The sequence below is a fragment of the Eucyclogobius newberryi genome, unplaced genomic scaffold (genome assembly GCF_026437365.1).
Source record: "Eucyclogobius newberryi isolate DKJ021-1_F unplaced genomic scaffold, fEucNew1.0.hap1 SCAF_3, whole genome shotgun sequence".
NCBI lineage: Eukaryota > Metazoa > Chordata > Actinopteri > Gobiiformes > Gobiidae > Eucyclogobius > Eucyclogobius newberryi.
The window spans coordinates 15,795,951-15,823,169 of NW_027315945.1; the positions used below are offsets into that span (position 1 = coordinate 15,795,951).

At 38.8% G+C, this 27,219-nt stretch overlaps 2 protein-coding genes across 3 annotated transcripts in view; both read right to left on the reverse strand.

Annotated features, from left to right (window-relative positions):
* Nucleotides 1-613: 613 nt before the first annotated feature.
* On the reverse strand, nt 614-3,558 carry cd79a (CD79a molecule, immunoglobulin-associated alpha). The gene is made up of 5 exons (XM_072460897.1): nt 3,469-3,558; nt 2,658-2,984; nt 1,367-1,482; nt 1,096-1,158; nt 614-963 (listed from the first exon to the last, which is right to left on the reverse strand). The coding sequence occupies exons 1-5, from the start codon at nt 3,497-3,499 to the stop codon at nt 847-849; spliced, it is 654 nt and encodes a 217-aa protein (XP_072316998.1). The 5' UTR covers nt 3,500-3,558; the 3' UTR covers nt 614-846.
* Nucleotides 3,559-3,755: 197 nt separating this feature from the next.
* The window catches only part of arhgef1 (Rho guanine nucleotide exchange factor (GEF) 1), a 40,118-nt gene continuing 16,654 nt past the window's right edge, over nt 3,756-27,219 (reverse strand). For both annotated transcript variants that reach the window (XM_072461400.1, XM_072461399.1), the window contains exons 2-32: nt 25,640-25,726; nt 24,528-24,641; nt 22,662-22,760; nt 21,078-21,120; nt 20,705-20,810; nt 20,480-20,620; nt 17,462-17,491; nt 17,187-17,298; nt 16,662-16,740; nt 16,457-16,486; nt 15,973-16,152; nt 15,250-15,394; nt 14,449-14,460; nt 13,672-13,836; nt 12,691-12,881; nt 12,472-12,618; nt 12,274-12,356; nt 11,976-12,101; nt 11,780-11,894; nt 11,206-11,306; nt 10,014-10,088; nt 9,840-9,915; nt 9,426-9,593; nt 9,249-9,336; nt 8,515-8,616; nt 8,384-8,436; nt 8,149-8,292; nt 7,932-8,057; nt 7,231-7,412; nt 6,680-6,784; nt 3,756-6,174 (exon numbers count right to left, since the gene is read on the reverse strand). In XM_072461400.1, the coding sequence (XP_072317501.1) occupies nt 6,710-6,784; nt 7,231-7,412; nt 7,932-8,057; nt 8,149-8,292; nt 8,384-8,436; nt 8,515-8,616; nt 9,249-9,336; nt 9,426-9,593; nt 9,840-9,915; nt 10,014-10,088; nt 11,206-11,306; nt 11,780-11,894; nt 11,976-12,101; nt 12,274-12,356; nt 12,472-12,618; nt 12,691-12,881; nt 13,672-13,836; nt 14,449-14,460; nt 15,250-15,394; nt 15,973-16,152; nt 16,457-16,486; nt 16,662-16,740; nt 17,187-17,298; nt 17,462-17,491; nt 20,480-20,620; nt 20,705-20,810; nt 21,078-21,120; nt 22,662-22,760; nt 24,528-24,641; nt 25,640-25,690 (3,159 nt within the window). In that variant the 5' untranslated portion in view covers nt 25,691-25,726 and the 3' untranslated portion in view covers nt 3,756-6,174; nt 6,680-6,709. The remainder of the gene's footprint in view (nt 6,175-6,679; nt 6,785-7,230; nt 7,413-7,931; nt 8,058-8,148; nt 8,293-8,383; nt 8,437-8,514; nt 8,617-9,248; nt 9,337-9,425; nt 9,594-9,839; nt 9,916-10,013; nt 10,089-11,205; nt 11,307-11,779; nt 11,895-11,975; nt 12,102-12,273; nt 12,357-12,471; nt 12,619-12,690; nt 12,882-13,671; nt 13,837-14,448; nt 14,461-15,249; nt 15,395-15,972; nt 16,153-16,456; nt 16,487-16,661; nt 16,741-17,186; nt 17,299-17,461; nt 17,492-20,479; nt 20,621-20,704; nt 20,811-21,077; nt 21,121-22,661; nt 22,761-24,527; nt 24,642-25,639; nt 25,727-27,219) is intronic.

A 27,219-nucleotide genomic window follows, 5' to 3' on the forward strand; every position in this document is an offset into this window, starting at 1 on the left:
GCACGGTTATTTATTTATTAGTACAATTAGGCAATCCCATTGAGGATTCCCGCGATGTTTGTTAAAAAGCCGTGGGAAATTAATAAAAACAGGAATAGTGTATGAAGCTTGTACGTGTCACTCTTTTGGGTGTCCTAGCTCTTATTTAGAGAATGTCCTGATTTCTATTGATGCAAACACATAAGATATACTTCAAAGTCAAAAGACAATGACAATAAATCATTGTCAATTTTGTACATTGACAATGGCAATAAGCCTTATTCTGATTCTGAAAATAAAGACTTTTTGGGTGAACCAACTCTGGATTGTGGTCATGGAAATAGGCTTGTGACGATTACTACAATGTATTGTTCAATAAATAATAACTAGAATTTGTTTTTATTGTATTGTGTGTACTTTATATTCATTTAGTTTTGGTGTATTTTGTTTTTTGTATGGAAAGAATAAGTAACATCTAATGGACTGTTGTGCCAAACTGTTTGAGTCTGCCATTTATTTAACCATATCAAACATTGAGAAAAGAGTTCAGTGATTATCTCGTTTTTGAGTTATTGTGTCAGTAGCAAAGTAGTTTTGATTATAATTTATCGTATGTTTTGTAAAGCAATATATAGCACTTCAAAATGTCTTAACGTAACACGTCTACATGGAAGTATAATAACATAAGGTCATATTATAGAGCAATGGTTGCACACTATGTCCCACCACAATGCACAACTTTTACAAATACTTGAGGTGGTTACCCTGCCTATAAGGGAACAGTATTCAAACTAGTCACATTTTTTGTATCATAAGAAAAATAAAGGCCAAACGTTTGTGAATAAATGACATTAGTGAACAGGGTTTCTATGGTTTCTCAAGCTGAATGTCTTCTTCAATGTTGGCCACGTCTTCATACGGCCCCTGTCCTTGCAGGTGTTCAATCTGATCATACGCAGCATAGCAATCATCCAGATTTAGCCCCTAAATCAAAAGAAATATGATTTTTTGCAAATGTATATAGCTGACATGTTGCAGAAATGTTTTCTGTCAAGTCATCTGTGTTTATTTCATTACCCTTTTATTTTATTTTTTAAACACTACACTGTCATTCACCTGGTATATGTTCTCCTCTTCTTTTTGCATCTTCTTTTTCTCCAATTCATGCAGGTTTTTAGACTGTCAAAAAAATAATACACAAGATAAACCTTGAGAAAATGTGCTGCACTGCGAACAGCAGCGTACAATAGCTGTTAAAGGGTTACGCAAGTGTGTTGAGAACCCTGGGAAAATAATTCCACTGTTGAGAAATCTTGGAAATCAGTCATTGCATCGACTGCCATGCTGCAATAGGAAATACAAATGGGCTTATGGGTACTGAAATAACCTTGAAAAGCAGGGAGGCTGAAGGCAACACCACACATAGCAGCAATAGGATCCCCTCGGCGATCAGGATGCCATTCTTGACACTTTCACTCAGTTTTATGGTCTTCTCAAGAGACTCTAAATGTGCACACAGAAGGATTATCTTTCAAACAAATTGAACTCATGTGGTTTAGGGTTGTCCATACAAAGTATTGCAAAACACAGAAGCCGACTGGCTGATCAAAGTTGTTAGTCTGGATTTAAACATTATATAACCAGACTATTCATAAACTAAAAACAGCTACTACTTTGGAAATGTATGAATGGTCTGAACTGTTGGAGAAAGTAGTTTGTCTCACTTAATTCCAGATAAGGCGGTTAGTGAGATTAGTTTATAATGTTGCTACAAATTTTGAGTTGCAGAATGTTTAGGTATTTTGAGGCTACACATGTTTTTTATATAAAAAGACTAGGAAATAACAATGGCCACCCATGAATATGACGTAATGGTTTAAATGGTGTTAGTACAAGAGTGGTGAAAAGAGGTACTACATTTTGTTACATAAGTAAAAGTAAAGATGCAAACGATAAAATGTAAAAGTATCACACGAAAAGTATTGTACATGTCTATAAATAGAATTATGCTGATTCAATTAAAAATATTTAATAACGGTCTTAATTTTATAGTTATTTGTACAGCCTATTTTTGTCATTTTCAGTCTAGTTCAAAAATGTAGTGGAGAAGATAAGATAAGATATTCCTTTATTTTTCCCACATGGGGAAATTTCATTGGTGCAACGCAGGTAGATAGAAGTATACTTACTCTTAGATGTAATAAAGTAAAAGTAAAGTATCCACTGTAAAATTTGCTTAAGTACAGATATACCTAAAACTTGTACTTTTCCACATGATTAATTTCTACCACTACCGTATTGTATCCGATTACTATTTGGTCTAAAAATCCTCACGCATTTTCCTGCTTATAGCACGAATTTAAAGGACAAAATGTTCACCTGTAATATGTTTTATAATTCAATGATAACTGGAACTGTACTATTTAAACTGCCGGTTTAGTTTTCATGTCTGATAATTGTATGAAAAAACAAACAAACAAACAAACAAACAGACCAATTAAGCTGTATTTTTGATGATGCGTTGCCTAAGATCCTGGATGCATAGCCACTCTGCATATAGATAGACTAAGGTTAACAGGATTTATGGCTTATGTGGGGTTAGCCCTATTTAGAGCTCACATGACACGGTCTCACTTTGTCACAGGCAAACACAGACCATTGTGAGATTCAATACTTACTGTAGACTTGAAGGTAAGTGCCATGAGTGAAAACTTTACTACCATTGAGAAAGCACCGGTAAAAGCCTGTGTCATTCAGTGTGGCTGAACGGAGGATTAGAACACCACAATTTCCCCCATTGCCGAAGCTCTGTCTCTTAGTCACAGCATCGTGTAAAGGAGAGGTTTGAACGGTTTTTTTTGCATGTTGTTGGGAGCTCTTGATCCAAAGAAAGTCTTGGTTCTCACTGGTGGTGAAGCAGCACTCCAGGGTGGCTGGTTCAGAGACTTCCACTTTAAAAGAAGGACGATCTGCTCTCAAAGTCACCTTGCACTGCACACAAAGCACTAGAAAACAAACCGTTCAAACGCTTCAAGAATTGTAATAACCAAAGTCATCCTCAAGTTAGTTCATTATGGCAAATACATTGAATTAGTAGAGGAAATGTCTCCAATTAAAATGATTAAACAAAACAAAAAATAATCAGACATTTTGATAATGCATTAGTTTGTTCTTTACAGTTTGGATAAAGGTAAAAAACAGATCAGTCAACAGCCATCTGTTATGGCAGGAAGTCAGGCTCACTGGAGCACAACTGTCAGAGCAAAACCCATAACAAAAATAGAAACATATGTTGTAAGATATAAAAGCACTACTTAGTTTGGGTATAGATATATTTGGTGAGTCAGTAACAGACTAATACAATTACAATTATTGCATTTAGTAAATTTGTGCATCTGAAGAAAAGTAATTATCATTTTCAAATCTTGTCAAAGTGATACTCCGATGGAAAGTGTGATCATAATATACTGAAAAATAAAAAAGACTTACCATAAAAGCTGCAGACAAGAAGCACCAACATGTTTCAGTCTGTGACAAATGTTTTCCTCCAAGAGTGTGAGTGACACTTGCCCAGCACACAGCTTCTCTTCTGAGCAGGTGCACGCTTGAGTGACTTTGACAAGTTCCACATTTGCATAAAAGATATTTGTGATGAACTCATTACTGTTTATTTTGAATTTATGGAGCTGACAAAAAGCACAATTTTTTAACAAAAATGTATAGTAGACTATATGTGTCATTATTGAATACTAACTAAAACAAAGACAAAATGTGAATACATTTACCCCAATTTATTTAAAAAAAAGAAGAATAAAAACAGAACGTACCACAACTTTCCTTAAGTGTACATCATGAGTCTGTTAAACAAAAAAATCAATCCCCAATACAAAAAATATTCAAATAGGCAGAAAACGGCATGAATTGTAGAAAAAGTGAGTTGAAGGCTCATACTGAATTGCAGTAAGACTATGTCCAGCAATATAATTCAATATAAAACAACCTGCTAATCTCCAAACCAACCAATCAGACGCCAGGCATGATGCGTTAACACTAAATGTCTGCAAAAAGCAAAAGAAATGGCAATATGTAATAATGACATTGACTCAAGAGCCCTTGATAAGATTAGAACTGTCAGAACAAACCACCACACTATAAATACAGTTTTATACAGCTACATGGGGAAAGCATCTGGTACTAAAAGATATGGGAAGTGTCTGCTTTTGTTTTTATCAACTAGCATAACATTTGAATCCTTGCAAATTATTCACCTCATTCAGATGGTGCAATGCAACATGAACTTTTAACACAATATCATATTTTTCTCAATAACTTGTTCATGAAGCTTGCAGACAATTCCCATATCCCTCTAAGCTACAGACAAATGCATAGAACATAAATACAAAAGGAATATTCCAAAAGGCAAAAGGTTAACAGAGACATCTTTAACTCTTTATTAAAAATATGGTCAAAATGTGCGATTGTAAGTGAAGAGGAAAAAAAACGTGATCATGCTATAACAAGAACAAAGGTGAAGGGATGTGCCAAACTAACAAACACATAATGTGGCTAATTATTTAGCTCCTTCGAGCTAACTACCGGTATGTACATTTGCATTGGGACAAAGCACAGTGATGGTCAATAACGTGTGAAAAGTGTTACATTTTGCATAGTTATAGAAGAATGCACACGAGGAAGAGATCGTGATTACAGTACAGCTTAAACTTGTAAAAAATATCCTGCCTCATTATCTTTGCAGTCTTGTCATTTTCAGCTAATGGTCCCATATGCTCAGCTTGTACAGGTTGATCCGGAGGCAGCAGTCAATCAGCGTTTACGCAATTAGTTTCGCAAGTCTGACATCGTTTTACACTTTGAATTTGCCTGCAGCCAATCATCCTCCATCACCTGTACATAATATCCTAATATACACATAAGGCATGAGGTGCAAGTGTAACAGCGTGAATTACAGCCTGTATGAGGATCTAACGGTGTGCTGTCTTTGGTCTTTTGACCGTTGCCACAGTTTTGCTACAGCCAAGAAATCAATGCTGGATAAAATATACATACAAATCTTAAAGTCAGTATAAATGTGAGGAGTCTTTTTTAACTACCAACAGGAATGGAAACCTGGTGTCCTATAATACAAACGATGGCCCTCTAAAAGTCTGGATTTCAACGCAGAAGCTCTGGATACTTGGAATTAGGTCTTTGTAGGAGTTATACCAGCAGAAAGATGATATTGTGTGTGCACTGGACTCCCAGTTTGAGCTTGTTTATGTTTGAGATCGAGTGCAAATACTGATTTCTACACTGTAACATGACCAATATCAAAACTACATTCTATTAAAAAGATTTTACACATCTGCCCCTGGATAATATTGCGTTCTTTACACACTCTGTTTTTTAAAAACTTTTTTGACTTTATCTTGTGTGGCCGAGTGTGTTACAGTGTTGCCCAAACACAAACAACAAGAGGAATAAATAAAAAGCAGTAAATATAAACACGTCTCTACTATTAACATCATGATTAGCAATTGTGCCAATGGTTGACCTAATTAAGTAAGATAGAAGCCTCAAACTAACCAAAAAAATATTAAAAATGTAACACACATACACACACTGCATGCGTTTTCATTCATGTTCACTATAATTCAATACATTTTGCAACATTATGCTTGTTTTAATGAGTATTGAAGGCATTTATACAACAAAAAGTGCATTATATACTTTGGCATTGGTAAGAAAAAAAAGTCTGAAATATTGGCAGTAGTTTTTTAAAACATCTTCAATAGATAAGCCCTTTAAGGCTCTAATTGTGCTTCTGGCAGAAATGAAAGGAAGCATGTCTCTGTGTGCATTTGTGTGTTACAGAAAACCCCTGCTGTCCCCAAAACATTGGCAGCGTCTTTTACACAGCGAATATTGCCCGTTTCCTTGGCACCTCGTGGTAAAAGCAATATCCCACTGAAAAGTAGGATGCTCTTCATGGCTCTCCAACACTCACTCAACCAGACACACATGTACAAGCACTAATGTCTCCCAAGTTCTGTCGCTGGACCACGGCACTACACAGAGCCCCTAGCCCCCCCTACAGGCAGAAGACCTCCTCACACTCTGCAGAGGGATCCAGGTAGGCTTGTTAGAGGTCACGAAAGGCCTGTCACTCTTGCACTTCAACCCAGCATCAGAACCACTCTGAAAATAAAAGCATTTGGATTAAGATTATGCTAATACCTAGTATTTCAGAAATACAGTGCCTTTAAGAACAATTAGAGATTTGAATATTCAATATAATCGGTGTAATCCCTCATTCGTCCATAAGTACAACTGAATATATTCTACAATATTCTATATATATATATATATATATATATATATATATATATATTCAAAAAGCAGTCACCCAGAATCTGATATACTAGAGTCATACGTAAAACAGGGGAATGTCCTCTGCAGAGTATGACACTAGATTACCGGTGATAAGACACTATTCACTCAATATTGACATTGGATTTACTTTCAGAAACAACTATAATCAGAATCTTCAAAACAAAGACATTTAAATCAACCTAAAATTAAAAGCAAAGGCGCTTGCAGCGTGAAGTTGATGTTAATGAATAACTTAAAAGAAGGCAGGGGTTCCATTACCAGGGGTAAGAGGTAAAGTTTAGACAATACTATGTGACTTCAGATTGCTCACCTAGTGGCCAGCAGGTGGCGTGATGGAGACTTAATGGAAGTTTCCCCCCTCCAGCGAAAACTTGGAGAGGGCCTCCTGTAACCGATGGTGCTCCTCTTCAACAGCCTGCAGCACAAAATCAATATCACCTTAGGAACTGAGGAGACACGCGGCTCCCTCACTCCCCCCATAACTCACGAACACACATTTCAACCTCCCCCCCTTAACATCCTCTCTTCGTCTCTCTCGCTGTTCTCTGACACATCCCATTGCAAGTGCTGGACATAATAGCCATTTTCAGAGAAGTCCAATTTCACAAGGCAATTTTCCGCAAAGCAATAACAGCAGTGGTTAAATGGTTTTCTATTCTCTAGTTTCTCTTTTGTGCCATTTTGGCCCCATTTGTCCAAAGTATACCACTGGCTGCTTCTTACTTAAGTTATCCGCAGTGAACACCCTCAGTGCCCAGCTCTGCCTCAGTTCCTCTTACCTTCTGTCATATCTTTATCTGAGGCCGTCATGTCTTCTCACATGGTTTCTCTATATTCTCATCTCTATTTGGCTCCTCTCACCTGAAGTTTTTTCAGATGTTTCTCCAGACTGTACAGCCTCCTACACACTTCCTCCATCCTCTCCTGGGACAACACCATGGGCGCACTGATGCCCTCATCTTCTGCCTTCATCCCAATCCCATCCTTCACAACAGGTTGATTGTTTTCTTCCTCTGCTCCCGTGTTTGCATTCAGATTTTCATCTACAAATGGGAAATAAAGAATAACGAATTAAGAAAAATAAAAACTCACATGTTTGTTTAAGAAATTGTGGCATCAAGATATTAATAAAATCCAATATTCATTATGTACATAATTATACATAATTAAAAAATCATAATCAGCATTAATAATCAGCATTTCTTTCATGGAGGATAATAAGCCGTAGGTGTATACAATCCTAAATCTTTTAAAAAGAACATAGGCCTTTGTACCCACTGTATACAATGCTGGCTCAGTACTACATTCTGTTTATATATGCAGAGTTATGGTTAGCTCAGAAAGAAACACAGAATGAACGTCATCTTGCAGGACAAACCTCCAAGGAAATCATTTGTTAAGTGTATTACGAGCTTTGTTCTAAACATGTGCAATGTCTGTGCTTGCAATTTTATTCTGTTTTAACTGCTCTGTTGGAAGTAAAATTATTCAGCGATCGTAGACCGGGGGCTTTGTTTCCATTGCAATTACAAATGCCTGTTAATAATCAAGATAAAGCCCACCTGTTGACTGACTACTTTCAGTTGCTTCACTGGCTTTCTCCGAGAGTTCCTCCTCAAGTTTTTCATCAAGTGGGGAATCTTCTGAGAAACTAATGCTGCTGACCAATAGCCTTTTCAGGGACATAACTACAAGAAGAACACATATTCAGTCATCCTTCACAAATGACAGGGCTGAAATAGTTTTTACAAAAAGAATATAAGAATGAACACAAATCACCTTCATCCAGAGCACTATTGGCCACCTTTTCTTGATCGCTGTTGGAGTGGCCTATCAAGTCGAAGCCTTTGTCTGACAGGAAATCAATCAGTGAGTGCCTGGGGTCTGAGGATTTCTCATGCGTCAAACTGTCCTTATCTCGCTCTATGGACACACACAAAGCGTAAGTCCAGCAGCAGTCTTCACAAATGTGTAATAATAAAAAGTGCTATTTGGACTGATAAAAGTCTCTCACCACTGACACTTTTTAAACTGCCATTCTCTGTTGGGCTCAAAGGAGCATTTAGCCTGAGGGAAGATGTTTGCAAAGAATTAGATGTTTTTATGGTAAGTGAAGATCACCATCAAAAGCCAACTTTCACTTACGTGACAGGGCTGTTGGGGGTGCCAACCGCGGGTAGTGTCAGCTTCATTGGTGCGCCACTCTTCTTAAGATCATCTACTGCCGTCTTAATCACCTCAGTCCACCTTTCGTACCAAAACAAAGGAAAAGCATCCCCCATAATTACTACTGGTGTGCATTGTCTTGTATCTGGCAATACAATGCGTATCATGATTAACAGGTCACGATACAATCCATATCATGATGTATACTGATATTGACAATATTTTAACGAGATGACTATTCATTGGGATTTTTCCACAAAATGGACAGGGAACAACAAGTCCTGTTTCCAAGTGGAATAAATCACCTATCACATAGAAATACAATCATTGAAAGTATTAGTTTGTGTGGCTGATTTTGACAGAATGGGTACTTGGAGGGACAGTGCTGACTCTATTGTCCTGGCTAATTTTGGCCCACTATTGACATTGAAATCAATTCAAATTAATGCAACAATGCAGCCTGGTTAATATGGCGACATCATCAAAATAATGCAAAACTGGTATTGGTACCAGTAGCGTGACTTAAAATATGTAAGTGGACATTTAGGCAAATAATCTGTTTCTAACACCCCAAATAATTGTTTAGTATTACTTCAACATGAAAACCTCAATGTGAGATCCAAAACATTTCGTAATAGCATTCATGTTTGTGTGCAACAACAAAAAACTTTTTTTTATTTGTATTATGCAACAAAATAAATATCTTAACTTACATTTTTCTTTCACCAAGAGACTGAGCAACTAGTTCATAGATTTGCGCTCCGCTATCCCATGTAAAGATAACATAGAAAGCTTTTCGATCTAAGAGGAAAAAAAGAAAAAAGGAAATAGAGATGCACCTCACACTGACCAGTTTCTTTACAAGAATTGCATTTGTGATTGGAACTGACCTGTTGCCACCTCACGTAGGAAAACTGAGTCTAGCTTGATAATAGGACTCAGCATCATCTTGCCTTCTTGTATAGCAATGTTACTCTTACTCTGGCATTTCAACACCATCTTATCATCCAGCTTCTGCAGCAGCACCAGCATGTCCCCGAGCAGCACACACTGCACCTCTGCAGGGAGACAAAGACCACAACAAATGAGAACTGGAATAAGAACTTGAAGCAAGCGTGCTAACCTCTTTGTCAATAGTGGATCATTAGTATATTTATCTACAGGCAAAGTTGTCCTTTAAACTGCTGTGTGATGTATAAACCAATATGAGTGCTGTGAAGAGAGCTGTGTTTTTTTAAGCAACAAAAATAGTTTAATTTTATTATTCAAAGGTGAAAATCTAAGAATATAAACACCAATATTACCAATGGCCTTCTCTTTGGTGACTTTCCAGGTCAGAGGTCCTTCAAACAGCATCTTTTTCTGAGTCAGATCAATATTCTGAAAGACACAATGGGAAAAAAAAAACATGAATGAATTGAAAGCACAGGTTAAACTATACACCCACTGCCACAATATAAATGCAAAGGCTTTACAACCTTATACTCAGTGTAGAGCTCATTACTGGGCTTGAGTCCCGATGTGTCCAGTTTTCTCTGGTATTCCTTCAAAGTCTGAAAACAAGCACAATCACAATCAGGTCCATGTACCCTCCGTTCATTTTATTGTTCAATTTGATATAAAAAATGATTGACATTGTATCGTATAGTATTGACTTGCAACCCTTGCCTGGGGCTCAAGGTCCTGACTAGGGCGGTGCTCAATATATTGTTATAGTGATATATCATGATGGACTTCATGATGGATACAGTGATTCGTATCGTGATATGCTAAAAACAACATAAGTTACACTTTTGAACCTACAGACTGCTGAGGAGCTGAACGTGTGACTTCATCACAGTTGTATTCCTGTATTGAGGACACCGTGAACATGAAATTCGAATGCATTTTGTCATTCCACTTAATCAAAACACAATTTTAGTAAACTTTCAACACCGGCTTTAAGGGATATTAAGTTGTGTTTATCGGGATTTGTATCGTATTGTGGACCCTGTGTCGGGATACGTATTGTATCGTGCGGTACTATGCAATACCCAGCCCTAGTCCTGACCCAGGACTGCTTTGAGCCACGCCGTGGACAGAAGATGAAAAGGTCCGGGCAGACTAAAACAAGCTACAAACAAGTACTCCGGTGGGTCATTGGTTAGTCTGCACCTTCTTGTGTTGGTGCAGGCAACAAGTTATCCAAAAAACCACACCAGGCAGTAAACTTTGTCCCGCATGCACAAAACTGGGACAGACCGACAGCTTAACACGGGTGTGCCAGGCCAGCGAGGGAACACGCAGTGTCCAGAGCATTCAAGAGGGCACTTTGGAGGTATTCAGCTGTGCGTAACCGTGCAGTGCTGGGTTCATGTGTGTCACAGTGACCTCAATTTCATCGTCAGGGAATGGAGCACATGTAGTCCTGCCAGGACAAACCCAAGACTAAATCAGGTTGTGATACAAAAAGCTTGAATAAAAATAGAAATCAATCAAACGGAAACGGATTTTAAATACATTTTTTAAAATAAAATCTTCTTTTTGCCATTTCATTTTGAACACTGACCCAGACAAAACCCGCTCAGAACGGCACCAAAGAACAAACAAATCTTTAGGGGTAAATGTACTACAGTTGATGGCCAGTCACTTCACAGCACTGTGCAGAGTGATGGATGTTGTGTTTCTCACCAATAGGTTCTCCATCATTTTGACCTCCTCGTTGACATGGTTGAGGATCTTTCTGCAGCACTCTGCGCTCTGTTGAATCCTCTCCTTCTCTTTTGAGTCCTCTGTGCAGAAAAACAAACCACACAGTGCACAGGTAAATACCACTTTTACACGGACACCAAGACAAAGGCATAAATCATCATGCTACATAAGGTTCGGAGTGATTGATTCTATGTGTTATTCGTGTTGTTACTGTGGTAGGCCAAACATGGTTTCTATTTTTTCTGTTTACTCATAGTCTAATGTTTGAATTGGGGTTATTTTTCTTGTCAAGCCCAAATCAGGCATTATAATTGTCAGCCTATTACAATTGACAAAACAATTATTAAAGAATTATGTGCTTTATGAGAACACAGACAAGGAAAATAAAAATGGGTCCTGAACAATGATCACCTTAACTTAAACGGACCTGAACTATATGCCAGACTGCTAAATAAGGCAGTGGCCAGCCTCTACGTGTGAAACCTTTCCAATAACAACATCCGCTGAAACTCCAAATGTCAAAAAGTTCCCTTTTTCTTTCCACTGCATTTACCTGTATTTTTGGCTATGTTCTCGAGCAGCAGTGGATATTTGGTGAGCCTCTGCATCTCTATGGGAATTATGTCTTTAAGTTGAAGTCTGCGACACTGAGGTTTGCTCTCTGCATCCTGAGAACACCACACACATTTTCAAAGATTAGATGTTTACAGATTTTACATCTCTGGGGGGAGTTCTGCTGTGCACTGTACCAATATAAAAGAGTTGAAACGTGGCTCTCGCTTCTGCCTGCTCTTGATCTGTTCCAGGGCCCATGACTGGTGACTGCAAAACCGGGCTGTGAGCTTCTGAAACCACTCCCCCTCTGTGCCCCCGAACTAGAACACACAGAACAGATATCAATACAGATGACTGGGCAGGGCCACAATACAATACAAACCAAAGTCCATCAGCTGCTGTAAGCTTGAAACATTTTTTACTTTTTTTGCTATCATCCAGATTCCTGAGTAAAGGTTAACTTTTAAATATTACTATCTTTATAAATCTCACCCGGTTGAGCACTGTGGTACTGATGGATTTGACTATGAAGCCATCGTCCAGACGCAGAATCTTCAGATTCTCATAAAAATTATCTAAATAAAAACACCAGTTAAAACAAGCTATATCATTTGGGACTAGAATCTTCAATAATTCTAATATCAAAATGTACATTATTACAATAATAGAGCAGTGTGATGCAGGACTCACAGTGCATTTCAATGATCTCATCCAAGTTGGGAAAAATGGCAGCAACTTCATCAGCAGTCAGCAGCTCCTGTCTTTCCAGAGGTTTGGAGAAGATCATCTGAAGGACACTCAACATCCGCACATGTGCATGCTCAGTGGCAAACAACTCTGGAAACACAGCGTAACATTATGTCCAATATTAGTATACAGAAATCCTTTTGATTTGGCTTTTCGCCTCACCATTGATGACCTCCTGCCTCTTGATTTCCTTCTTACTCAGGTGGGACAGTGTGTCAGAGGAGGCCAGCTCCCTCCAGTTGGGAGGATCATGCTCAAACTCCAGGAGGCGTGGCTCCACCTCCTCCAGCTGTGGAGAGGGGCTGGTGGGAGAGGCCCCTGGCCCATCTGACACTAAAACTGGTCCATCAGAGCTAAGAAAGGAGATCATTAGACTGAATGTTACAGAAATGTACATTTACATGAATTACAAAAAAAAGGGAGACATTTGATTTCAAGCTGTTCAAAAGCATACAACATCAGTCCTAGATTTAGAGTGCCAGCCCAATCTAATCATACTAAGCTTCTGGGGCTCTCCTCACTAGTTGGCTAAACATGTCAACCCCACCCATCCAAATTTTGGAGGTAGAGACATAAATCCAGACATACATTTTAGAGAGTCGGAAAAGAGCCATGCGTATATACACTGCCATACTGAAAATTATTATTTTGAGTATCCAAAAATGTAAATTTAGGTTATTCATTTAAATTATTATGTGGAAAGGAAATGTGAAATAGATTTTGGAAACAAGTCGGTGTAATCCCTCATTTGTCCAGAAGTGTTCTATTGTCGAAAAATATTCAGTTGTATCTGGACACAGTTTTTGAAAAAACAACTTTTAGACTCTCAAAAACTCTTTTGGAAACAAACACAACAAACCTTTCACAGGGTTTACAGAATCTACACTGATGAACAGCAAGCAGCACTTAATAATGGTCAAGTGCCTCTTCCCCAGGACCAGTATTGATGTAATAAGCACCTTCCCTAAGAACCTCTGCGAGTAAGTCAGACTACTGCCTGACAGTTGGTAACGCTCTGTCACTACAGAAAAATTTTACACAAAGAAACACATTTGTGAAGGAGTGTTTTTGTTGCAATTGCCCGTCTGTCCCTGCTGTGCACGTCTTTGAAGGGACTAGGGGCAAAAGCAATGCCCATCTTACGGATAGAGGAACTGCGGGCTGAGCGGGGCGGGTGATGAGGATGTGCTGGAGGGCGGCTGCAGGTCCACATCGCTACGGGAGCGGGACTGTTTGGCCCGGGACAAGCCACGGCGCCGAGAGGAGTGCCGGTCCACGCGAGCACTCTCACTGCGGGCCACTTTCCTACTGTAGGAGGTGTGAAAGCAGGAGGGAGAGGAGGGGGAGCCACGGAAACAGATGGGACAAACGGGGAAAGACAATAGAAAAAGAGGATCAAGTGAGAAAGGAAACAAAGGCCAAGAAATAGCAAAAAGTTAAAAAAAAATAAGGTATGAAAAGCAATATTGAAAAGTAAAATAAAGAAAATAGATTAATGATGTCAAATTGTGAGATGAAAGAAAAATATAATTGAAAGCTAATGAGATAGGAAAATATGCATGATGGATGTAGCATGCATATCAAATACATAATGAAACATGTTTCATAATGTTTCATATGATAGGTAGAAAATTTATAATCTGTTTAAACAAGACCATTAACAAAGCCATGCATTGCTTCCACGTATCTTCAATAATCAGTTAGCTCTATCAAATAATTTGTTATACTACCATTCCTCAAACACGTCTATACAGTTCACTTAGCCCAACTATCAAACCAAGTAACAATACTTAGCTGTGGGGGTGTGCTAAACATGAACGTGGTGTTACGTATATTATGCCTGTAATGCTGCTTGTGTTTGTCTATTATAGTGTGCAGTCTGAAGCATGTCCAAGACTCTGTCAGGGCGCGGAGACCCACCTTGTCCTCCGTCTGAAAAAACACAGGGCACCACATTGTTACAGCCATCTCATCAACTACAATGACCTGTTAATACAACCTTAAAATGCACTTTGTACCTACCTACAAGCTAAAGTCAGTGTAGTGTGCCAAAGCTTCTAATACAAAGAGTTATAAACACTGAGGACAAGCAACACCCTGGTTGAGACAAAAACACCCTGAGAAGCACATAGGACTTGCAGTGGCAACAGTGTTAATATCAACAAATGTTTTTTTTTTTTTTAATCGAACAAATTACATTCCATCTTAAAGTTACGAATAAAATCCATGCTTTTAGTGTGGAATGTTTTTTTTAAGTGACAGACAATCCCAGACACTACTGAAGATTATTAGCGCAACAACTGACAATCGTAAAATCCAGCAAAACAACATTTGCACAAAATGACACGTGAAGGCAACATGGCTGGCAAAAAAGCTGAACGACAGGAGGCTCAAGAGGAAGTGACACATGCGATTATGAGACCGAAAGTGTAAAGACAGAAACAGGGAGAGGAGGGAGGAGCTGAAAACATTGGATCGGAGTTCACCTCATCAGGGTCCGTCACAAGACTCCTGGCTCTGTTAGCGAGCAAGCAACGAGTAGCACACAGACGTTGGCACACAGCAGGGACAGACTGCTGAAGGAGCCTTACCACGCTCCCTCAATCTGAAGCAGCCCTTTCACTCATATGGGTCACTGGACTGCAATTTAACATAAGCTCACAGTAATCTGGATCTATCTAATCCGCTCATTATTTATTTCCTTTGCCAAAACGAGCCTACCTTTCTTTTTCATTTGCGCTCTCCTCGGTGGGAGTGTCACTAGAAGACAGAGGCTCCACTATGCTCAAGCCTCCTCCAAGCCCCACAGGCGACGAGTCACCCCCATCTGAAACCGTGGGGGGCTCAAGGCGATTGATCAAATGGCCTAGAAAACAATGACAAGACAAGAGCATATGTGGAGGAGGTTTTCATTACCTAAGCAAACAATATACATTTGCCAAGGGCTTTCACATCGTCTTTATGATAGTTTGATATTATAGTTACATGTACAGTATATTAGTTAGTTAACTGTATATACAGTAAAATAAGGACATTTTTGCCCTCTCAACAACATTGTCCAATCTGCACCTAAAAATGTTTAATCTTTTTAATTTAATCCACTTGACTCCATAGATAGGATTCTTTCTCATACATATTCCCTTTAAAATTGCATTTACATAAACCAAAATTAATAGTTAGTAGGGCTTAACAAGATTTTGACAGCCAATAAAGAGGGATTCTAATTCTAAGCCTGATGAAGTTTTAGTATTTCATAACATAACATACATATTTGGTCCATAAAATGAACCAAATAATGATTGTTTATGTGAGTAAACTACAGAAGTTTCAAATTGCTATTTCTAAATGTTTTATATTTGTTTCCTATATAGCAGTGCCTTAAACAAAACAACAACAACAAAACAACAACAACAACAACAACAGTGCATTGAATAAGTTCTGTACCATCACTAATTGAGGGCTCGAGGCTGTTGGCTGCGCTGGTGTTATTCCCTAAAGGATCAGTGATGTCCAGCACAGGCCCCTGCAACACAGGGCCTCCCCCGGACACTGACTTTCTGCTCCCTACGGCGGGCTCAGTGACAGAACTTCTGATGGAGGGTGGAACTTTGCGTTCTAAAGGCGCTAAACAGAGTGGAGAGGAGCATGAGAATAAATGGTTAATTCAAAACGAGCTAAATTGTCAGTCAAGAAAATGGGATACACATTTTAGCAAAAAAAAAATATAAGAAACAAAATGGGTTGAGTGCAATCACAGCTTCTGGTGAGGGTTAGTGAAATCCACAGCTCTGTGTCAAAATTGGGTTATTATAAGTAAACCACATGACCAGGTCACCCACTCCCCTCCCAGTGCAATTTTTGACATGCAGACATGCTAATGGGTTAATTTCAGGTTATGGATCACTCTAATGATACTTGAGACTGGTACCTTCATCTGGTTTAGGCTTGATGGGTTCAGCTGTAACAGGAGAGAAGGGCAAGACCACATGTTCTCAAACCACTCGTAATGTTAACATAAAAGTCACAATAAATAATAGGGTATAATATAAACCACACACTAAATAACAGTCAATTCCTTGTATACTTAATTACTTGCAGACATAAATGTGCATAAATATAAAATAGGTACATACCGCTGTTATTTCCACCCATCCAACTCGGAATGCCTGGAAATGGTCTGGTCTTACTCTTCGGTATGTCATCCCTTTTACTCTGAAAAACATTTAAGTAATGACGGCATCGAATCAGGCTTGTGACTTTTTTGGATGGACAGATGGAGCGTAAGAACATACAGTTTAGAATAGTATTGTTACAGATAATTATGAACAATACTTTAAGACGCACAATGCAACTTTTCTGGTGGGGGATCGTGGGGGATGTGTCTCAATAGAGAAGGTATTGCTTTGTCTGAAATGTTCAACAGTATTTCACTGCACTTCCCTATCTTGCATTTATTCAATTACAGGTGTTTTTGCTGCTCAAAAATACCTTGAGAAACATGCATTCTTATTATGAGCGGGTAACTTCTCAACATATCTGAGCTGTAACTTGGCCTGGTGGTTTTAACGCCATTGGCAGACACTCCACCAGAAAAAGTTACATAGTTCTCCTTTAAAGATGCCAGGCTTTCCATGTGAGAGTCATAACATGGGTATTACCTTTCCCAGTGGTATCCTGAAGAAGCCGCCTCTCGACTTCTTGCTGTCCACTGCCCTGGTCTTAACTCCCATGTGCTTCATGTAGGATGCCACTGCTGAGAAGATCGACTGGCTATAAAAAGCAGGGTGATGAGGGTAAGTTGCAAAAATAAATAAATTATGCATTTTTATATTGAATTAAACATATATACATTGGTCCTTCCCTAACAACAGCTTTAACTAATCAGTCATAAAGGCATAACTAGGCATGCACTGTATTTTAAAACATCACATACCATTTCTCCTCATCTGAGACAATACTTGGACTGCAAGAAAAAAACAAATGAAAAAGTTAGACATGTATCATATATTGTGTACCGTACATGTATTTAGAGCTATATACCTGTTCTTGTGTCATTTTCAAAATTGAATACTAACTGTTTTTTAGACGACTGAAAATAGATTTTTGTACTTTTGCGTTCAGGGCAGAATCTTTTGAACCTATTAAAAAGTGTGCAAAAAAGTAAAAGTAATATGGTACATTCAAAGTTGCGCCTCTGTTTTCTCAAAATAACTTATTTTTAGAGTCTGAAATATAACTAAACATTTATCTTTTATCTGTGATCTAAAATCTGCACAGCTCCAACAAAGCAGAAATGGTATTTATGTCAAATCTGATGCAATGAAACAGCAACAAGGAGGAAACTGGATTCTGCTTGAACATTAAGAGTGGGAGGGCTTTCCCCGGGATTCCCCTGCATTATCCAATCAAATGCCCTGTTTCTGTGATTGGGATCAACAGACTGACCAATAGGGAGCAGATGGGACAGGATGGTTGTGGCTAAGTTGGACTGGGAGAGCAGGCGGCAGCCGTCAAGTGAACAGAAGCGTTACTGTTGAAGTTTGAGTGGAGTGCAAGGCTGGTGTGTGCTGTGGAAACAGAGATCCACCTTTGTGATAGTGAGTCAGGGACTAAAGAGCTACTTATGCACATCTTTAAGACGTTTAAGACTTACAGTTTATCTGTTAACCATTAATAATAGGATCAAATCAGCTGGTGTTCAAGGCAACAAAACTCACTGTCCTCTTGTGCCCTCTTTTTTCTCTCTTTAGACATGAGAAAGGAGGACAGCTCTCTGCCCTGGCGCTGGCCTCCTCTCTGTGTCTGTCTGAGTCAATTTTTGTAGAAGATAAGACATTGTAGATGGTCACAGGGTCAAGGATAGATTAACTTTTCCCCAGAACTTTGCCTTCTTTTCTTTAAAAGCGTTCTGGGCCGTGGCTGTGGTGTGTCGATAACCCTCTGGCCTTTTCACTTCTAAGGCCTTTTCCGCTTTGTGATCCCCCTCCACACACCCCTCTCAGAGCTGGCACAGTGCCACAGAAGATCCTTCCTGCCAGCGTGGCAATACTGACTCCATGTCTTCTCCACTGGCTCTTAATTTGCTTCTCTGTTGTATTATTCTACTCCATGTTATTATTATAAGTGTATTATTGATCCTATTTTTCCCAATCAGTGGTTAGCAATAGTATTCGTACCCCTTTCCCACATTTTGTCACGTCATGACAGCAAACTTAAATACATTGTACTGGATATTTAGTGAAACAGCCACACAAAGTGGAACACAGTGGAAGGAAAATTGTACATGATATCTAGACTTTAAAAAAATAATTGAAAACTGAAAAAAGTGCATCGTGCAAAAGTATTCAGCCTCTTTTCTCTGAGTATAAACACTTACTGTCAGAAGTTGCCAGATGATTGCTGAATGATTGAATGTTGAACATCTCACGGAGCATGTCCAGTTCATCATCCGGAAAAGGAAAGAGTACTGCACAACTACAAACCTACCAGACATGATCTTCCACCACAACTTACAGGCCGAACAAGGAGAGCTCTGATCAGAGAGGGAATCTGTTCACAGTCATGCACTACACAAATCTGGCCTTTGTGAAGAGTGGCAAGAAGCCATTGTTGGAACACAGTCATAAGAAGTCCTGTTTGCAGTTTGCCAGAAGTCATGTGGGGGATACAGTAAACATGTGGAAGAAGGCCTAAAAGCAAAGGCCGTGGCTGCAGAGCCTTAACCTTAACCTTAACCTTGACCCTGACCCTGACCCTAACCCTAACCCTAACCCTAACCCGGGGTCAAATAGCGCAGGAGTTTCAGGAGCCGCGGCACAAAATAACAAGGCAGTTTCGGCCGCGCGCCGTGGCTCTATAGACACTCCCAAAAGCAAAAGACTGTGTGGTGGAAAACTAACACGGAACATGACTCTGAACACACCATCCCCACTGTCAAACATGGATGTGAAGCATCTGTGGGGCTGCTTATCTTCAGCTGAGACAGAGAAGCTGCTCAGAGCTGATGGGAAGATGCATGGAGCCAAATACAGGGCAATCTTAGAAGAAAACCTGTCAACGTTTGCAAAAGACTGAGAACTGAGAAGAGAAGACTGAGGGGGAGTGAATCCCCCCCTCAGTCTTCTTCTCTTCTTCTCTTCTTCTCAGCAGGAAAAACACCCTAAACATAAAGCCAGAGCTACAATGGAATGGTTTTAAACAAATTATATTCATGTGTTGGACGTTAACGGCCCAGTTAAAGTCCAGACCTAAATCTAATCGAGACTCTGTGGCAAGGTCTGAAAACTGCAGTTCACAAATGCTCTCCATCAAATCTGACCGAGCTTGAGCTGTTTTTCAAAGAAGAAAAGGAAAATATGTCTGTAGGTGCTCAAAGCTGGTACACAAGAATAAAAAAAGCTAAATGGATTTGGAAATCATGTATCATTTTCTTTCCACTTTACAATTCTGTGTCACTTTGTGTTGCACACAATAAATGTCAATACAATCTATGTAAGTTTGTGGTGACGATGTGACAAAATGTGGAAAAGTTCCAGGGGTATGAATACTTTTGCAAGCCACTGGTTGCAAGTCTTGAAAAAAGCAGAGCTGTGTAACTTTTCTTCTTGGCTCCGTAGAGTTAATGCGTTACCTAGAATATTTCCACAGTATGGCATTAAACTTGTCTTTCTGGCATGTATTGTTTTTGTTTCTCAAAAATACTTGGAAACATGCATTCTTATAATTAGTGGGGTTGCTTCTCCGCAGATCTGACCTACAAATTGAACTGGTAGTGTCCTCTGCTTGTCTCCATGGACACAGAGAAGTTTAATGCCATATTATGGAACATTGCAGGCAAAGGAATAACATCTTTATGGAGCACCATTGATGACGTCAGGTGATAAGAAGGAAAAGCTGTAAATGCAAAACTCCTGGCAAATTAGATCAAGACAAAATAAATGAAGACACTCACTGTGATTCAGCCATCTTGTCCAGCAGGTTCTCTGCCACAGACTTCTCCTTCATCTCCATGGGGACGCGATCAGTGGGATAGTGGTTCTCCACATCAATCAGCTCTGCTTCACACGGCGTCATTCCCATCATCCTCTTTGTCCTGTGCATAATGTATCACTTTTAGATGAGATTTTAAATGCGCTGTAGCCTGTATTTGGCACATCAAGCGGGTCCTTTTTATAACCTGAAGTCCTCCAGCTGTTTGGCCACTTCTCCAGACTGCAGGCTCTGGACATCCTGGACAAAACGCCTTTGAGTCTCTTCTGGAAGCAACTCTGGCCGAGTCCGGTCTAAATTCACAGCATAAAATATAGTTAGGGTATCAATATGAAGAATTAATATGACAAAAGTGACATATGCAGTGCATATTATGGCTCTTTTGGGATATATCAAGCAATCCTTGAATAAATATGCTTAGCAAGCTTAACTGCACAGAACACATACAAATGTGGAAGATATTTTTGCAGTGAATAAAACACATGTACAATAAATAAATTTACATTTTGAACGTCACAATTATAGCAATAATAGTAGCAATATCAAAACAAGACACATACCCAATTCATTTGATATATTAGTTGGCACTGCCACTCTGAGAATCTATGAAGGAAAAACAAAATATTGTTTTAAATTGCACAGGCAAAGGGTGATGCAGTAACATGAATGTGCCACTAGGGGTCAGATTAACACTAGAAATAAAAGCCACAGCTAACTAGATAAATTCACACAGCTGATACATAAAAAAGAGTGGCTTGAAACCATGTTAAATAAAAGAGGGCCTCAAAGAAGATGCTTTGTTTCCAAGACAATGAGGGGAAGTTGTAAACTTAGGCAGGAGGATGCGCAGAATTGCAGAGAAAGTCACCAATATGTCAAATAAATCAAAGAGAAGTGGAGCAGGTGGAAAAAGACCTAGCATCAACGGAGCCAACACAGCCTGGACACTGATATGCTCTTACGCAAACATCACCATGTACTTCAGCACCCAGAGCCCAATCTATAAACCAGTACAGCACAATCCTGTTTTAATAACCTAGAGTTAAACCTAACACTGTGTACTTCGCCTAAGATGTTTTATAAATTTGAGATTTGTCTACAGTCAATTTTGAGTGACATGAATATACATTTCAATTTTGAAATGGCTAGTGTAAAGGGAAAATAAAAAGAAACTCGAAACCACATTTTTGTTAATGCAGTAGCATTAACAAAAATGTTCAAACAAATGATATGAATGAAATATAGAACATCTACTGTATTTTTCAGGATTAATCATACGGATGATCTGAAGCCAGTTGATTCCAGTCGTGCCTCTGTCCAAGAGACTCGACATGTGCTGCTGCCTCTAGTGTAAACATTTGTAAAGTTCTTTTATAGATCCTTTAAAAACAGAATGTTCCAAATTCTGAAATGGAGGCAACTGGAAGTAAAATTAAGTTGACCATACTGTATCTTTAAAATCAGATCTAAATAATAATAAATAAACAGGTTTAAGTGTTTTCATTTTGATACAAATGTGTAAAAATATGATTTTCTAGCCACAAAATAGTATTAGTGTGGCAAAAGGCATAATTTGTGGTGCAGTAATATATCTGCAACTAATGTGGGCTCAAGAGTTTTCATGTAAATCTTAAATAATCTCCTATCAAATTAACAAATAACATAAAATAGACCAGGCTCTGATATTGTGCACACATATCTGGGTTTTCATTTGCCAAAACCATCTTGCTATTGAAATCACATTGTTCCACTTCACTTTTGCCTCCATTCCGGAATTTAGAATGTTTTTGTTTAAAAACGTTTAAGGGGTCTATAAAATGTGCACATAATTTCATTCCATTTTTACAAGAACTGCCATGTGCTGACCCTTGGGACAAAATAACTTATATTTTGAATAATATGAATAAGACATTCATTATATGTACAGGGCAAGAAGCCAAGAACCAAAGTCAAAATAAACTCTTCAGACATTCAGACATTGTGACAACTTTATATGATTCGACAAATGCGTGCAAATCCAGTAATACCACACGTAACTAGTAAAAAAGTATCCAGGCCAAAGTGCTCTAAGGTCCCTGCAGACCAGCTAAAAACATAATTACTCACAATCTCTTACATTGCACATTGTGAAATGGGCTACTTACTGCTCCCTTGTCCAAGAAATTGTTGTTAAACTCCACAAACTGTTTCTTGGTTTCTTTCGCACTGAGGTTTTTGAGGAGCTCCCCGTGGAGGAAACAAAGCTGAGGAAGAGACAAAAAAGATAACTAGTTAGCAATTGAATGTTTTACCTTTAATCCATTCTTTCTCAATCAAATATAAAATGAGGTAATCAGCATTGTAAGTCTGGTCACCCTTGTATAGAAAGAAACTCCACACAATTCCCCTTCCTTGTTCACAAAAGTGATTTGGTCTCATTGTTTACACGGACAGCTGTGGACAAAAGGCACGAGGGGTGAGATGAGGTGTAAACGTACTTACAAAGGTCATGGAGTCACAACAAAGTAGAATACAGTCAAAATGTAAGAGCACGTTTCATACAATCACAAACATCAGGACGTATGAAAGTGCACAACTTTCTCTACAGTTACCGACCTGACCTTGCTTTGCAAATAACAACAATACTTACAATACCAGCATTATTTATACATCCACTAGGGCTGTCACTAATGATTATGTTAGTAGTTTTCTCGCCAGCAATTGTTTTTGTGATTAGTCAAACAATTATTTCTATTCAATCAATTGTACCGCAAGACTTTTCAAATACATTTTTAGCCAAATGAAGGCTGACGTATCTTGATTATAGATTGAAAATATTTATGAATAAACTCTATTATTGACAATAGGCAGAAATAGTTCATTCATTTTTGGACATTTTGATTTAGGAATGCTGCTGTGTTCGTTAAAGGGTCTTATTGTACCGGTACTCTATGTGATTGATCTTTTTTCAGTTCTTTTGGGGCACAATATTTTTACCATCACAAGAAAGGTTCAAATGATTTGTGAAGATGATGCACTTGAAGTCATCACTAAAGTGCTCTACACGTCTAAATGTATTATAACTCTTCCGTATTAGCAAACCTGACTTTTATGTGTATGCAATTACTGACTACTGCTGCAGGCATAAGCTCTTTGTATTTCACTTGAGACGTAACGGGCATTACGTAACATCTTTTATGTACAGGGGAGTTTACATTCTCTGTGCGGGTCAGTATTAGCTGCCACTTTAACATTTAAAACAGGGCTGTCTTTACACAAATTTGCATCTTTGTTCTTTGCATTATGCTCCAACCATTGTCATTTCATTGTTAATCTATTTAAGGTTTTCATTCACTGCATGACAATTAAAAACGGTAAAATGTGAGGTGTGTAGTTAGGGGCCAGTGCAATACATTAAAGACATATTGTGCAACTTATATTTCCAAACAGGTCCATATAGATAAAGAGGAAGGAAGATTGTAAACCATTACACACATTACGCACATGACGGTCGTAAAAGAACAAGTATATTTAAAGCAGACCAACCTGTGCAACAAACAATCTGCAGTGGTTTGTCTGTTCAAGGAATTATAGCAAGTTTTACACTATTTTTCAGTCTACATTATAGCTTCAAATCCAAATCAACTTTATTTGAAGAGAACATTTAATGAACAAAACAGTTTGCAAAGTGCGTCACAGACAATAAAAAACAAAAGGTATAATGCTCAATTTGATCTTACTAGTCCTACAAAAATAAAACCAGTCAAATAAAATCAAAATACAAATAAGTGAAATTAAATAAGAATATACTATTAAATCAGAAAATGTTTTAAAAAAAGGTTAGTAAATTACTGACATTATTATTACTGACATTGCTGCCATGATTTAATATTTGTATTATGACTGCTCGCTGTAAAGTTTTGAAATACTTACTTACTAATAAAGTATGGTACAGTAAAATAATATGTTTTAGTGAGATATTGGTCACCTTTACACAGTGAAATGCTTTGGTGCACACTTGCAGCTCTTACCAAAGGTGCAGGGTCAAACTGGAGGATGACATGTTGGATGAAGGCGAGTAGATGGGCTGGGTGGTCCTTCAGCTGGTCTATAGAGCTAAAGTATTTACACTGATCGTCCCCCACCTGAGAAAAAAAAAACAGCACACAAAACCTTTATTTACGGTATGTGGAATTACCACTTTTAGCTCTTAGGGGAGTTGGCCACTGTCCAGGGTGTACCCCGCCTAAGGCCCAAAGTCACTGGGATAGGCTCCAGTCATCCGCGACCCCGAAAGGGAAAAAGCGGTAGAAAATGAATGAATGAATGAATGAAAGAATGAATGAGTTCTTAGGGGACATATTCAGCTAAATCAACGTTTATGAGCGTTTAACCTTGTTACAGTGTTTCCTCATCATTAGTTTAAGTATTTTGATACGGGCATGTTTGAGTCATCCGGTATTGTTCTGTAACTGAGGCTCGAGTGCTCAGGAAGCACCCGTTTTCACCTACCCCCTATCTCTGCCTATGTCCCTGTACGTAGTTCAAATGATTTTAAAAACTAAGCTTCCGTGTGACACATGTTACTTAGTGTTACATAATGTTACATAGCCACTTTTCAAAAACATGTAAATGATAATGATTATGCCCATAGCAATGTTAAGTGAAAAGCCTTGGTCGATAACCGATATCAGGCTGATATTTATCTTGTCGTTTGTCTATATCAGTGGCGTCCACACTATGGACCAGCGACCTAATGCGGCCCTCAGACCATTTTTTGTTGGCCCTTGGGATTCCTGCGAAGTTGGCCCAAACAACAAAAAATAGTACTTTTTACGGTAAATTGGAAACAATCTAATATTTTGATGTTATACCTGATATCGGTGCTTTTGGCTGATACCAATATTGATTAATGACGTGAATCTCGGCCGATACCGATAATGGGCCAATATATCGTGCATCCCTAGCAAATGACAATCTGCTACTTGTTATAGTGAAATGTTAATATATCAGTTCTGCAGTTTGGAACAGGATGTCAATGGATGTCAATGAAGTTTTGTCATTTGTTATAATAATGATCTACTTCAATACTAAGTACCTACGTAAAAGCATAATAAGTCTCCTTTAACGCAATTTGACTCACATCATTGAGATCATTCTCGAATTCTTCATCCTCGGCCCCGATGATGCTCATGGCTGGGATCGAGCTATGGGCCCCAAACACACCCCGCTGCAGGAGACACACGGAACACAGAGAGGACACATTAGGAACACACAGGTAGAGCCTAATATGTAAATGTTGAAATCCAGGACACTGTAAGACACAAGAAAGACATGTAGACAGTCTGGATGAACAGTGTCATCATTTTTAATTAATATGCAAAAGCAGGATTAGCTGAACCAGGCAAGAACATAGTAGCTAAGGCTTAAAATAATTGCCTTTTGCTTAATTGCCCAGCCCTACCGTATACCGAAGCAAAAGCCACTGTTGATGCCAATCCTTGCCTTGGAAATTCATGAATGGTGGGCAGGGAAAAAAACACGTCAGACCAATTTTCCCTTCACTTTCCACACCCCCCCACCATTTCCCCTGCACACACACCCAAAAGCACACAAACAAAACACAACCATGTATTCTGTGCACCAAAGGCCACAGACCCGGGGCCGCCACCAGGGAACACCCAAAGACTGTATGGAACACATCAAACGCTGACAAGAAAGTGGAAACAAACAAGCGCTATTGTCCAGCTAAAGAAAGATATAGTTTTGCGGTTGTTTTATCAAGTCTTATGAGTGGGAACAGAGAAATCACTTAGCGGTTAAACGTTACACAGACATGGACGTTTGTAAACAGCCAAAGCTCATGGCCTGAATAAAAATGTGTAAATAATGACAGGCAGAGGGGGGCAAAAACCTGCAGCGAGGTCAAGGTAAGCTCTGGCAGAAACGACAAACAGCAAAGAGAGAAGGAGGGGCGGCTGAAACTGAGATAGACTGTGGAGAATGTGGTCATTCATGGTCATATACAGTGGGCTGAGAAAGGGCCAGCGGTAGAACAACATGTGTAGGAGGGGTTAGTAAAACAAGACAGACACTGGGCTAACACACGGACACACATCAACTCACCAACACAAAGATCACATGCACAAACCACATGACCAAACACCCAAAACATAATAAGATAAGATAAGATAAGATAATCCTTTATTGTCCACACATGGGGAAATTTCATTGATACAACGCAGTAGATACAGAGGAAAAGGACAGATCACAGAATATAGGAAGTTTAAAAAAACACTCAATAGAAGAACTCTTATAAACAAAAACTCCTATAGACAAAACCTCCCATTTCCCAACAAGGGATGGAGGGGAAAAATTAGGATGGACACAAAGTTTGGCTAGCCGCAGTTGTCAACGTTCAAGTGGTTTAAGAACAGGTGCATGATTAGAAATAGTATGGGGTTGAATTAAAAAAGCTATTATTTGATCAATATTAAACATTTTAAAAAGACGCTGTTTGTTTAGTGTTGGTTTGGGCAAGAAAAAGAAAATCTCAAAAAGCAACTAAACTAAGCACATCTGATATTATTCTTATTAATCAATCACTAGAGTCCAAATAATGTTGTTGTTGGTAGTTGCAAAACATGACTAGAGTGTTAGTCATGATCAAAATCTGAATTAACTAAAGATGGCTCTGTAATGTTTATTGAAGCTCTACATTGA

Excerpts from the sequence above, each read along its gene's own strand:
- cd79a (XM_072460897.1), bottom strand. The coding sequence starts at position 3,499 with ATGTTGGTGCTTCTTGTCTGCAGCTTTTATG. Across the intron at positions 1,159-1,366 it reads CAGCCTCCCTGCTTTTCAAG|TCTAAAAACCTGCATGAATT; the intron begins GTTATTTCAGTA and ends TTTTTTTGACAG. Across the intron at positions 964-1,095 it reads AAGAGGAGAACATATACCAG|GGGCTAAATCTGGATGATTG; the intron begins GTGAATGACAGT and ends CTTTTGATTTAG.